General features: G+C 34.4%; 1 protein-coding gene across 1 annotated transcript in view; it reads left to right on the top strand.

The window, feature by feature from the left end:
- The window catches only part of LOC144219984 (sulfotransferase 1 family member D1-like), a 35,831-nt gene extending 23,783 nt beyond the window's left edge, over positions 1 to 12,048 (top strand). The window contains exons 5-8 of the mRNA XM_077750096.1: positions 5,235 to 5,361; positions 6,245 to 6,339; positions 7,901 to 8,081; positions 11,936 to 12,048. Of these exons, the coding sequence (XP_077606222.1) occupies positions 5,235 to 5,361; positions 6,245 to 6,339; positions 7,901 to 8,081; positions 11,936 to 12,048 (516 nt within the window). The remainder of the gene's footprint in view (positions 1 to 5,234; positions 5,362 to 6,244; positions 6,340 to 7,900; positions 8,082 to 11,935) is intronic.
- The last annotated feature ends 414 nt before the right edge of the window (positions 12,049 to 12,462 follow it).

Here is a 12,462-nt window from a genome sequence, read left to right as displayed (position 1 = left end):
GAAAACATTACTAACACCCCAAAAGCTCTATTTCTTCACTCTCTGGGTAACAACACCTGTATTCAAAGATAACCACTATCCTAAATGTTTTTACCATAAATTATTTGCTTGTTTTGTCTGTAATAGGAAGGTATGTAATCTTGAATGTTAACTTATTTCATTTAACAACATACTTGTGAGTTCAATTCTTATCATGTTTGTTATCTTGTTTTTTTTTTTGTTTTGTTTTCTTTAATGTAGCCTGCTGTATCATATATCACAAAATGTGGTACCTTGAACAAAAGGAACATGTTAGAGAAGCAAATCTCAGGCCCAATTCATACCTACTGAATCAAAGACTATGGGGATGAGGTCTAGAAATCTGAGTTTTAATAAAACTTCCAGGTGAATTGAGAGCCACTGATATAAGACATTCTATTATTATACCTATGTGAGTATTTCCACACCTACTTACCCACAGTACTATTGGCGGTTGCTAGTTATCAGTAATTAAATAGTACTTCAATGCACATTCTTTTTTGTGTTTGTTTGTTTGTTTAGAGAGTGAGCAAGTAGGGGACGTACAGAGAGAGAGAGAGAGAGGGAGAGAGAGGGAGAGGGAGAGAAAATCCCAAGCAGACTCCACGCTATCAGCAGAGAGCCTGACTCAGGGCTCAAACCCGGGAGATTGGGACCTGAGCCAAAATCAAGATTCAGNGGGAGAGACTGAGACAGAGTGCAAACAGGGGAGGGGCAGAGAGAGAGACAGAATCCAAAGCAGGCTCCAGGCTCCGAGCTGTTAGCAGAGAGCTCAACTCAGAGCTCAAACGGGATCGCACACGAGATCATGACCTGAGCCAAAGTCCAATGCTTAACCTACTATGCCACCTAGGTGCCCCTCAATTCACATTCTTACACAAGTTTTTATTACACATATGTGTATACATTTCTCTTTGGTGTTGTATCTTTGGATGGAATTGCTGGATCTAGTGTATACATTTACCCAACTTTATTAGATAATTTCAAACATCTTTTTGAATCATATGGACCAATCTACACTTTGACCAGTAGTGTGAGAGTTCAAGTTACTCTACATCTTCATCAACACAAAATATAGCTAAATACACTTACTTTTAGCCATACTTATAGATGTATGGTGTCATCTCATTGTGATTTTCATCATATTTCCCTAATGACTAATTAGGTGAAACACCTTTACATAGCTTAAATATCTTCTTCTCTGAGGTATCTGTGTAAGTTCCTTGGCCTTTTTCCTCCTATAGGTGTTTCTTTTTTTTTTTTTTTTATTACTAAGGTAGAAATTCTCCATATATTCTGGATACAAGTCCTTTGATAAGATAATTGAATATTTTTATATCCCAATTGACTCTACTTTTTTCCTTTTCTTGATAATGTCTTAAAGAAGTTCTTAATTTTGAAGTTTGTCAGTTTTTTTCTTTATTTTTTATTTTTGGTGTGTGCGTTTTCTTTTAAGAAAATACCTTCCCTAAAGTTATGAAGATAGTCTCTCTTCTGTTTACTTCTATTGGCTTTATTATTTCAGTTATCACATTTAGATCTAAATATCTATTTAATATCTATAAGTAGAGATGTTCTTTTTAAAATTTCCTCATATAATAGTAATTCTCTCTCTCTCTTCCTCTTTCTCTCTATCTTCCTCAACACACATACATAAACCAACATTATTTTCTGAATGTTTGTTCCTGGTATATGAGCATAAATCTTTTATTCTGAAACCTTGCTAAATTCACTTAATAGATATAATAGATTTTTTATATATCCCATTCATTATTCTATACAGATGCTCATGCTGTTAGTAAATAAAAAAACATATTCTTACTTCTTTTTTACCAATCTGAAGCTTTTTCCTTATGATGATGATGATGATGATGATGATGCCTTATTAAACTGGATAGAATTTCTAATACAATAGTGAATAGGCGTGGTGAGAGCAGATGCCCTTCTCTTGCTTTTGATCTTAGAGAAAATTCATTTATAAGTATGATGATGTCACCTGTATGTTATTTTGTACATGACCTTTACCTGGCTGAGGAAATTTTGTTCTGTTCTTATTTTGCTGAGTTTTTAACAGGAATGCATGCTGGATTTTGTCTAATGATTTATTCTGTACCTATTAAGACCAATCATGGGGGGGGGGGCGGCATGCCTGAGTGACTCAGTAAGTTAAGCCTCTGACTTCAGCTCAGGTCATGATCTCACACTTTGTGAGTTTGAGCCCCATGTCGGGCTCTTTGCTGACAGCTCAGAGCCTGGAGCTTACTTCAGATTCTTACTTCAGATTCTCCCTCTTTCTCTGCCCCTCCCCTGCTAGCACTGTGTCTCTATCTCTCTCTCAAAAATAAACATTAAAAAAAAGACCAATCATATACTTTTCCATTATTTTAGTCTGTTACTATGACTAATTAATTACATCAATTGATTTTAAATATTAAAACAACCTTGGATACTTTATATTTAATTATTGATTGTATTTGTTTAAGATATGTATTAATCTGGTGCTGTCATATTACTGAGTCCAATATCCTAATTTTAAAAATAATTTGTATCTTTAGGAGATATTGAACTCTAGTTTATTTTTCATTATAATGTGTTTATCATTAGGGAATAATTCCTTTGGTATTATAGGGAGTAATAAGATGAATTGGAAGGTATTTACTCTTTTCCAACTTACTGGGAGTGTTTGGTTGAAATTGGTACTATTTCATTCTTAATATTTTGTACAATTCACCATTGAAGCAATCTAGGCCTGGAATTTTCTTCTTCTGGAAGGATTTTTAACTGCAAATTCAATATATTTCATAGAAATAGTATTATTCAGGTTATACACTTTTCCTTGCATGATCTTTGGTAGTTTATGCATTGTAAGGAATTGGTCCATCTCATTTAAACTGTTAAATTTTGGGGGGCACCTGGATGACTCAGTTGGTTAAGTGTCTGACTCTTGGTTTTGGCTCAGATCATGATCTCACAGTTCACAGGTTCAAACCTTGTGCTGGGCTCTGCACTGACAGTGCAGACCCTGCTTGGGATTCTCTCTCTCCTTCTCACTGCCCCTCCTCATCTGGCTCTCTTTATCTCTCAAAATAAATAAACTTCAAGAAAATTTAAAAAATAATCTGTCACATTTTTGTAATAAAGTTGCTCATGATATGCCTTTAACATTCTTTTAATATACATAGAATCTGTACTGATGTCACATTTCTCATTTTTTCATATTTTTCTATCAATTATAGAGAGAAGGATGTTGAAATATATTAATTTTTAACTTCTCCTTGTAGTTCTGATTCAGCTACCTGTAAGCAAAATTCTTCAATAAGCATATAATCAGTAAACATTTATAGAAGTGCTACTGTGTATGTACCAATATTGTAATTGTCATTATAAATGCAAACACAAATAAGACATTCTCTGCCATCTAAGAGCATGCTACTTTATTCATTTTTATGAATACTATTGATCTTTGCCTGCTTGCCACTTTATTATGCCCATATTATGCAATGATAGTAAGTCACTGACCTCTGCACTGTATAGCATATGGTCCTGTAAAATATGTCAAGGAGTGGAGAAAAAGACAAATACATATGAAAAATAGTTACATATCAGTAAGATAAGTACTAATACACGAGATCAAAAGGTTTCTATGGTACAAAGATGTCTCATAAATGTCAAAAGCCCTGATCAGTATCCTGAAGAAAGAGTGAGAGTTTTTTTGGATGTACAAGGACATTTTACACAGGGAAAACTACATGTACAGAGGCTAACAGCTATGAAGTAGCCAGGCACATGTGAGATGCCACAAGTGGTCATTGGAACATGTCTCTGGGGAAGTAGTCAGTCACCAGATCCCTAGATCTGAGAGAGGTGTTTAGTGTATGCCTTTCCACAGCCTCTTATAGAATGAGCAAAGCTCCTGTTGTTTTCCCTTTGGAAATTGACTATACATACTTTCAATCTTGTTATACAAATAAGTCTGTACGTGCATTTATGTATGACTTTCTTTTTTATTCAAACTCTAATTAAAACCAAAAAATGAGAAGGAAGTAAGGATATAGTTTATCATCTTAATTCCAAAGGTGAAAATCTTTAGATGTTCCCAGAAACACATGGCCTTGCCATTAAGAGAATTGAGGGATATCTTCAGGATGGCCTTCTATCTACACTGAGGGAAATGAACCAGTCCTCACTAAAGAACTTACACGATGATAGAAGAAAACAGCTGGTTCGTTCACAGACTCCTGCTATTGAAATAGGAAGTTATTGGAAATGTTTATCTCAAGAAATGACATCAGCAACAGTCTCAACTCTTAGAACTCTACGCTCAGTCTTTTGAAAAACCTCTTTTTCCCACTTCCTTTTTGTCCCAGTATATGAAAACTACTATCAGTGACTTGGGAATATAAAACTTCCCATTTCTTTTTCCCATCAATTGGAAGAAAAGAAGTAAGCTGACTCTAATTATAGAGAATGAGATTTCTTCCTGAATGAATTTTCCCTTAGAGATATGTTTACTGCAAGGGTGGCTGGGACCTTAGTATTATTAGACGTACTTCAGAGGAAAAGTAGGCCAATGGATTTCAGTGGACTTCCCTGAAAACTTAGTTAACACTGAGACATAACTGTGATTTCTATTGGAGAATATGCTCAAAATATCTTTAGGGCTTTATACATAAAATAAATTTTAATCTCATACCAAGTCACTGTAAACAGCAATGATTGTTATGTAGCCATGTTCATGAACAAAATGAAGAATGTTTAATCATTATTAATTAAAAGTACCCAAATAAAAATTTATTTTCAATTAAAAATAGGACATTTTTTCAGCTTTAAAATTTTTACTTTATCTTTCTATAATTTTTATATTTTCTATGTTTAATTTTTATATGTTTTAATAAGTGATATAGAATAATATTTTAAATTTTAAAACAATATTAACTCATTTTTGTTAACTTAATATTTACTATAATTCTTATTATATTTGGTTTCCTGTGTTTTAAGAGATGTTCTTTTCAAAAGCTAAGGAGAAACAGGGTGTGAAAGCCCAAATCTTTGTGTTAAAATAATACATAGTTGTGAATATTTCAAGTATATATGTAGCATATATAAATGCTAAGATCAGGAAATTGATATGAGAAAATAAGCATTGTTGCAACATAAGCAAAATTTTACTTTTAAATAGTATAAATGAAAATATGATTTGCTGTATCTCCCCACAGATGGTCTACATGGCACGAAATGCTAAAGATGTGGCTGTGTCTTACTATTATTTCTACCAGATGGCAAAAATACACCCAGAGCCTGGCACCTGGGAAGAGTTCCTGGATAAATTCATGACTGGGAAGGGTGGGTTCAACTCTTACTTTACTCAAGGAGTTCTATAGTGAAAAGTCCTTTTGCAAGAAGACAGAAAGTTCAGATATAAATCCGTGTTTATTATAAACCCATATGTACCCAGCACTCCACTAAAGTATTAGGAAGACTATAGAAGAAGCAGAATACATAGTCTGTATCTTCACTTTATGAACTTTTGGGGACTATATAACAGATTTTTCAGTTATTAGTCTAGTTGTTTCATTAGAGCTTAGTGACGATTAAGGGTTTTCATCCCTGTGCAGCCAATTGTATTGCTTCAATTTCATACATATTTCTTGGGCTCTTTTTTCCCTACCATTCCCTGATTTTTATTACACAGACTGAAAATTCTTGAGTGAAGATTCTATCCTTAAGGCTCTGTTTCTCTACCTGTAAATTCTCTGTTTCAGGGAAACACATTTATGCCAATGGTTGTAGCTCTACATAGAGTTCTCACATAAACACCCTTCTATTAAAAACTCTCTTTTCAAGGCAAGTACATCTCAATGGTATCTTGCAATTTTTTACTCCTGCTGCTGCTTGGATTATTCTCTATCCATAAAATGTCTCCTAATTCTTACCATTATCAAAACCCAATTCTTCTTCTTAGATCCAATAAATTTTTCTTCCTCCAGAGTCCTTTCTTAACCTCTCCACCCCTATCATTTTCTCTCCCTCTCTTCTTCTTCTATGAACTTCTGTGCCACTCTTTCCAAGTAAGTGTAAATTTAGTAAGGACAGAGGTAATTATCCTATCACCCCACTTTCTTGAACTGGTAAGTGCTTTTATGTTGATAATGATTACTTGGATAATATGTAACAGTTCTTCATGCAAATGGTTTTAACTTTCCAAACATTGTACCTTTCAATTTAGTGGCTTTTGGATCTTGGTATGATCATGTGAAAGGCTGGTGGGAGAAGAGGAATGATTATCGTATTCTTTACCTATTCTATGAAGACATGAAAGAGGTAAGAGGCAATTACAATACAATTCCTCTTTTTCGTTTTAAGGAAAACTAAGATTCATCTTTTTTATATATCACATTTTCCTTCCTTCTTGATCTCTAAATATGACTGATCCACTATCCTATTAACTCCACCTTGAAAATTGATCTTTTACTCAATCCCCTATTTTTCCACCACTAGGGCTTTCTGCTCTAGTTCTAGCAACTATCTTGAATTATTTCAAGAACCTCATGCTTCTATTGTCCACTCAGAGAAAATAATCCTCTTGAAAACTCAGAGTATGCCCACTCCCTTCTTTAAATCTCTCAGTGGTTTCTGTCGCTACATGAAATACAAAATTATTAAAATAATTTCGAGTTCAGTATTATATAGTCCCTATCTCTCCAATTTCTTCAGGTATCACCTTTCTTTTTCTGACTAAGTGAGCTTGCTTGAAATATTTGCCCTCACTATTTTCAAGTTAACTTTTTTTTCATCCTTCATATCTTAATTTAAATGTTAACTCTCCACAGAGTCTTTCATGTCCATAATGTCAAATAATTCACCTTGGCTTATCTGTTAGTCTTTTTTGCGGGGCTTCTGGATGGTTCAGTTGGTTAAGCATCTGACTCTTGATTTCAGCTAGGTCATGATCTCATGGTTCGTGGAATTGAGCCCTGTGTCAGGCTCTGTGCTGACATGAGAGCATGTGGGATTTTGTCTCTCCCTCTCTTTCTGCCTTGCATGCTTGCTCTCTCTCTCTCTCTCTCTGTCTGTCTTTCCCTCTCTTTCAAAATACATAAATAAACTTGAAAAAAGTCTCTTTTGCTATTGTTCTTTTTATAGCATCTACCAGCATATCTTTTGAAACGATCATATGATTTTTATCTTTCATTTTGTTAATGTGATGTATCACATTGATTGACTTGCTGATGTTAAACTATTTTTGTATCCCTGGAATAAATCCCACTTGGTCATGATATTCAAATCTTTCAATGTGCTTTTGAATTTTGGTTGCTAGTATATTGTCCAGGACTTTGGCACTGATATTCATCAGAGATGTTAGTACGTTATTTTCCTGTGCTGTTCTTATCTGGTTTTTGTCATTTGGGTAATGCTTGCCTTATAAAACTGGTTTGGAAGTGTTACCTCTTTTCTACTCTTTTGGAAGAGTTTGAGGTATTAATTCTTCTCTAAATGTTTGATAGATAGTCATTTCTTGATGTTAGATATGCTGTAAAAAAGGAGATCCAAGATTTTGAAAATTATACCTTATGATAATAGTAGCTTGCTTTATTACCATTTGTTATTCTACAGGTTAATTTTATTTTTGAATGTAAAAGGTTGAATATTAACCCAATTTGTTTGCATATTTTGAAACAGAATTTAATCTTCCTTTTAGCAGATGGTTGCCTGGCATAACCAAGAATAGGACATGTACTTTGCAAAGAAAAATAAAGCATGCACATAAAAATATAAAATCATTTCCTCTGTCACATTGACATATGTAGAACCTTATTAAATGCATTGCCCATTTCATGACTAAGTCTACCTGAAATAATTCTTTTACTTTATAATTTTCTAGGATCCAAAGCATGGAATTCAGAAGTTGTTAAAGTTTCTAGAAAAAGATATGCCAGAAGAAACCGTGGATAAAATCCTCTACCATAGCTCTTTTGATGTGATGAAACAGAATCCATGTACAAATTATACCACTATGTCAAGTGCTCGTATGGATCATTCCATATCTCCCTTCATGAGAAAAGGTAAGAAATCATATACTAGTTTGCTAATTACATATACTAGTTTACTAATAGGTAGGGGGGAAGCTAAGTGCAATACTGTAGGAAATGGAAAGAGATTAAGTACGCTGACAAGAATAAAATTAGGAACAACAACAACAACAAAACCTTAGGAGAAAATGTTGCAAATAAACTCTATAATTCCTATAACCCTAACATGTAAGACAGACCTTCTAATGAGAAATGTTTACTCAAGAGCCTATGCATTGATAAAGACAAGACTTGGCATCCATCGTTATATCAGAAGAATGTCTTTCATTTGTCTGAACTGTCTAGATATTCGTCATATGTCTTAAAAATTTTGCTGCAGTCGGTAACCAGCTTAAATGATGTTAGATATATCAGATTAATGAGTAAAAGTGTCAACTCCTTGAGGTTGTTGCAATGATACGGTAAATTATTGTATCCTCAGCATTGATTTCAAGGTATAGCTAACATCTTGCAAGATATAAGCCCTTAATAAATATGTGTTGAATTGAATTGTATATGTGAATGTGTGTGTGTGTGTGTGTGTGAGAGAGAGAGAGACAGAGAGAGAGAAAAAGATTCTATTAGTTGTGTATGTATCAGCTTTGTTGTAAAACAATTAACTCCAAAAATCTCAGTGACTTAAAACCAAAAGCTCTTTTGAATGTTTATTTATTTTGAGAGAGAGAGAGAGAGAGAAAGAGAGAGAGAGACAGACAGACAGACAGACAGAGAGAGGAGTGGTGAGGGGCAGAGAGAGACTGAAAATCCCAAGCAGGCTCCATGCTGTCAGCACACAACCTGATGTGGTGCTCAAACTCACCAACCATAAGATCATGACCTGAGTCAAAATCAACTGAGCCACTCAGGTGCTCCTAAAACCACAAGTTTTACATTTTACTTAATGTTGGTAAATCTTGGCCTCCAGTGGCTAATACAGTTTTACTTACTCTTTTTGATTCTGATCATTTTGTTTGGTTCTCATGGTCTCAGCCTCTTAAGTTTTCTCTCTCTGAAACACATACTGAAAGAGCTATCCATTTGTGGGATATGTCCAATATCCTGGTAGAGAGAAAGAGCAAGAGGCTGTCAGAAGCTTGCAATGCCTTTAAAGTTTCTGTTTAGATGTGGATTATATTACACATACCAAATTCCATTAGCCAAGGCATATCAAAAATTCAAGCCCAAAGTTAATGAGGCAAAGAGGAATCACACAATGCATGTCAATGGAGAGAAGTGTAAAAATCTTACAGCAGAGAGTTAATAATTATTAATAAAAATTAAGACAGTTTTGGAGAAAAAGGTATTTTGGTGAGAGCTTATCTAGGGACTATTAAGGGTAATTTTTTAAAGTTTATTTATTTATTTTAAGAGGGAGAGAGAGAACATGTGCACAGGCTGGGGAGGGGCAGAGAGAGAAGAAGAAAAAGAATCCCAAGCAGTCTCCACACTGCCAGTGTAAAGCCCAACATGGGGGTCGATCCCACAGAACTATGAGATCATGACCTGAGCCTAGATCATTAATCTGACACTTAACTGACTGAGCCACCCAGGTATCTGTATTGAGGAAAAATTTTAATTATAATGTGTCTTCATGCATGCCAGAGATATTTTTTAGAATGTTAGAAAGTGTGCCATGGATAAGTCTTTCTAGGAATATCTGAATCTCAACCAGGTATGATTATGCCTCCCAGGGAATGTCTGGAAACATCTGAAGACATTTTTGATAGTCATGACTAAAGGTATGCTATAAGCATCAAATGTGTACAGGCCAAGGATGCTGCTAAACATGCTATAAAGCACAAGCCAGTCCCCACAGCCACCCAGCAAGTTGGCTTCAAATGTTAACAGTGAGAATATAAATAAAGAAAATCTCAAAGTTGAGAAATCCTAGGACAGATTAACAAAGTTATTTTGACATGTTATCTTTCCTTTTTTCTCCTCTAAAACTGTGCTTGCATATGACTTATGGGTTACCTATGAGATATTCTATGAAAAAGGCATTGGTTTTTTATCAGATATTCAGCAAAGCCTCAAGGTATAAAATTAACATATGGAAATCTGCTGCATTTCTATAGACAAATAGTGAAGCAGCAGAAAGAGAAATCAAGGAATCAATCCCATTTACAATTGCACAAAAAAAAAAAAAGAAAGAAAGAAAAAAAAACCCCATGAGATACCTAGGAATAAACCTAACCAAAGAGGTAAAAGTTCTATATGCTAAAAACTATAGATAGCTTATGAAAGAAATTGAAGAGGACACAAAGAAACGGAAAAACATTCCATGCCCTGGGATCAGAAGAACAAATATTGTTAAAATGTTGATACTACCCAAAGCAATCTATACGTTCAATGCAATGCTTGTGAAAATAACACCAACATTCCTCACAGAGCTAGAACAAACAATTCTAAAATTTGTATGGCACCAGGAAAGACCCTGAATGCTAGGGACATCACAATTCTGAACTTTAAACTATATTACAAAATTGTAATCATCAAGACAGTTTGATATTGGCACAAAAACGTAGATCAATGGAACAGATAGAGAACCCAAAACTGGACCCACAAATATATGGCCAACTAATCTTCATCAAAGCAGGAAATATCCAATGGAAAAAAGACATTCTCTTCAACAAATGGTTCTTGGAATACATGACAGTGACATGAAGAAGAATTAGCCTGGACCACTTTCTTACACCATACACAAAACTTAATTAAAAATGTATGAAAGACCTTATATGTGAGACAGGAAACCATCAAAATCCTAGAGAAGAAAACAGGCAGAAACCTCTTTGACCTTAGCTAGAGCCACTTCTAGCTAAGGTCGCCAGAGGCATGGGAAACAAAAGCAAAAATTAACTGATGGGACTTCATCAAGATAAAAAACTTCTACACAGCAATGGACTAGATCAACAAAACTACAAGGCAACCCACAGAATGTGAGAAGATATTTGCAAATGACATATCTGCAAATGACATAAAGTATTAATATCCAAAATCCATAAGTAACTTCTCAAACTCAACACCCAAGAAAGAAATAATCCAGTGAAGAAATAGGCAGAAGACATGAATAGACACTTTTCCAAAGAAGACATCCAGATGGCTAACAGAGACATGAAAAGATGCTCAACATCACTCACCATCAGAGAAATACAAATCAAAAGCCATTTGTCAGAATGGCAAAAATGAACAACCCAAGAAACAACAGATATTGACAAGAATGTGGAGAAGGGGAACACTCCTACACTGTTGACTGGGATGTAAGCTGGTGCAGTCGCAAAGCACTATGGAGGTTCCTCAAAAATAAAAATAGAACTACCTTATGACCCAGGTATTTATCCAAAGGGTAGAAAAGAGTGTAATAAGTGAAATAAGTCAGTCAGAGAAAGACAAATGTCATATTATTTCACTGATATTTGGAACTTAAGAAACAAAACAGATGAACATAAGGGAAGGGAAGGAAAAATAAAATAAGTACAGAGAGGGAGGCAAACCATAAGAGACACTTAAATACAGAAAATAAACTGATGGTGGCTGGAGTGGAGGTGAGGGGGTCATCTAAATGAGTGATAGACATTGCAGAAGGAGGGTTCTTGTTGGAACTAGCACTGAGTGTTACATGAAAGTGACAAATCACTAAAATTTACTCCTGAAAGCAGTACTACACTACATGTTAATGAACTTGAATTTAAATTTTAAAAATATATATATACATACATATATACATATATATATATACATACATATATACATACATATATATATATATATTCTTGGTAATTCAGACTAAGACTGATCTAACAGGAAATTTTATAGCTGTCTCAAATTTATCATTTTATCTTTCTTTTCAGGTATTTTGGGAGATTGGAAAAATCACTTCACTGTAGCCCAGTATGAGAGATTTGAAAAAGATTATGAAAAGAAAATGAAAGGGTCTACACTGCTGTTTCGTTCAGAGATTTAAGAAATAATGCTCTTTCTCTAACTCCTTTAGCTGACTCTTAAATTTTAAAAAATCCCTCCAAACATATAGTGAAAGAAATTCTGCATATAATATTTCTTTTACTTACTAATATTAGTGCTTTGTAATAGAATATTCAAAGAATTTTTAAGTCTACATATAAAAAATCAATACTGTCTCTATGATTTTAATTACCTTCCACAATGTTCTTACATACTCTCAAAGACAAGATAATAAAATGAAGTTTAAAATCGATAAACATACATGGTTTATTTTTTTAAGTTTATTTGTTTTGAGAGAGAGAAATAGAGAACAAGCAGGGAGGGGCAGAGAGAAGGGGAGACAGAGAATCCCAAGCAGGCTCCTACTGCCAGCACAGAGCCTGATGGAAAGCTTGAACTCATGAACTGTGTAATT

The sequence above is a fragment of the Crocuta crocuta genome, unplaced genomic scaffold, assembly GCF_008692635.1.
Source record: "Crocuta crocuta isolate KB4526 unplaced genomic scaffold, BGI_CrCroc_1.0 scaffold1, whole genome shotgun sequence".
NCBI lineage: Eukaryota > Metazoa > Chordata > Mammalia > Carnivora > Hyaenidae > Crocuta > Crocuta crocuta.
This window is presented reverse-complemented; position numbering and strand designations above follow the sequence as displayed.